The sequence below is a fragment of the Otolemur garnettii genome, unplaced genomic scaffold (assembly GCF_000181295.1).
Source record: "Otolemur garnettii isolate 467f Iridium unplaced genomic scaffold, OtoGar3 scaffold00025, whole genome shotgun sequence".
Lineage (NCBI taxonomy): Eukaryota > Metazoa > Chordata > Mammalia > Primates > Galagidae > Otolemur > Otolemur garnettii.
The window spans coordinates 20,387,035-20,388,941 of NW_003852420.1; the positions used below are offsets into that span (position 1 = coordinate 20,387,035).

Sequence of the window (1,907 nt, forward strand, 5' to 3'; positions counted from 1 at the left end):
GCAATTCTCTTGCCTCAGCCTCCCAAGTAACTGAGACAACAGGTGCCCATCATTACACCTGGCTATTTTTTGTTGCAGTTTGGCTGGGGCCACCCCCCACCCTCGGTATATGGGGCCAGCACCGTACCCAATGAGCCACAGGCACCGCCCAAGGGTACTTGTTTTTAAAGGTATTGGATTCACAATACCAGCTTGCTCCCAGATGGCTGTGCCAATTTGTAGTCCCATCTGGGAGAGGGAGACTCAGAACCTATACCAAGACAGGGGCCCAACACAATGCCCAGCTATTTTTTGGTTGCAGTTGTCATTGTTTTAGCAGGCCCAGGCTGGGTTCGAACCACCACCTTCAGTGTATGTGGCCAGTGCCCTACTCACTGAGCTGTAGGCTCTAAGCCTATTTATTTATTCATTTATTATTTTTTGAGACAGAGTCTCACTATGTCACCCTTGGTAGAGTGCTGTGGCATCACAGCTCACAGCAACCTCAAACTCTTGGGCTTAAGCAATTCTCTTGCCTCAGCCTCCCAAGTAGCTGGGATTACAGGTGCCCACCACAATGCCTAGCTATTTTTTTTTTCTGTCGTAGTTGTCATTGTTGTTTGACAGGCCTGGGCTGTGTTCGAACCCACCAGCCCTGGTGTATGTAGCCTGTGCCCTAACCAAAAAAACCTCAGTTTTTTATATTTTTAGTCTTTTTAGAGACGGGGTCTTTCTCTGGCTTAGACTGGTCTCAAACTTGTGAGCTTAAGCAATCCACTCACTTTGGCTTCCCAGAGTGCTAGAATTACAGGCGTGAGCCACTGTGCCCAGCCTGAGTTTCTTTCATCTGAGAAGACCCGAGAGTCAGAGAGTTAGGGAGAGGAGGCCCTTAGGGCAGCAGTTCTCATAAGAACCATCATTCATAGCTTCCCTTTTGGGGGGGGCCCACTCCCCAGAGATGGGCCAGGAATGGCCCTTCAAGCCATTTGGCTATAAGTATTGGAGGGAAGCTCTCATTCGGGAATAGTTGCTTCCGGATTCCTTCTCTCTGCCTCTCTGGTGATACCTTGGGCTCTTGTTTGGCTTTTGCACCTGCATAAAGCCCAGTTGTCTCTTCTCTGAATCTGACCAGTTCCTTAGCATGCTGGCCTCTCACCTCTGTAGCCTGTATGTGCTGCCTTAGAGGACATCCACTTTTAGCATCTAAGTAATCCCAGGGACAGGAGCTGTGGTTCCTTGTCACTGGGAATGTTAGATGCTCCTTTGGGAGGGGGTGGAAGTGGTGGCTGTGGCGGAGCAGCAGCAACTGTGTGACACATCCCAAGTTAAAGACTTACAGGCTGGGTTAGCATGCATGAGGAGTCATTTCTGTGACTTAGTGAGCTGGGGTCTTTTCTGTCTTACCCAGAGCTGAGAATGAAGCGGAGAGCATCAGACAGAGGAGCTGGGGAAACGTCGGCCAAGGCGAAGGCACTAGGAAGCGGGATCTCTGGAAATAATGCAAAGAGAGCTGGACCATTCATCCTTGGTAAGCCGCTATAACCCTTGGGGAATGGCGTGCTGGGGGGCAGGGCCCTTCAGCTCTCTCATCTGGCATGCAGCCATCCAGAGTGAGTTGACTCCACCCACAGCAATGTGGGGTCCTGACCAGCTATCAGCCTGGTCCCTTGCTTCATTGCTTTAAATGGAGTATATTTAGGCTTGGTGCCTGTAGCTCAGTGTCTAGGGTGCCAGCCACATATACCAGAGGTGACAGGTTTGAATCCAGCCCCGTCCTGCCAAATAATTGACAACTACAACCAAAAATAAATAAATAAATAAAAATAGCTAGAAGTTGTGGTGGGCGCCTGTAATCCCAGCTACTTGGGAGGCTGAGGCAAGAGAATTGCTTAAGCCCAAGAATTTGAGGTTGCTGTGAGCTATGATGC

At 49.9% G+C, this 1,907-nt stretch overlaps 1 protein-coding gene across 1 annotated transcript in view; it reads left to right on the plus strand.

Moving 5' to 3' along the window:
* The window catches only part of STK40 (serine/threonine kinase 40), a 49,626-nt gene that overhangs the window by 24,299 nt on the left and 23,420 nt on the right, over positions 1-1,907 (plus strand). The window contains exon 2 of the mRNA XM_003788169.3: positions 1,388-1,517. Within this exon, the coding sequence (XP_003788217.1) occupies positions 1,396-1,517 (122 nt within the window). The 5' untranslated portion in view covers positions 1,388-1,395. The remainder of the gene's footprint in view (positions 1-1,387; positions 1,518-1,907) is intronic.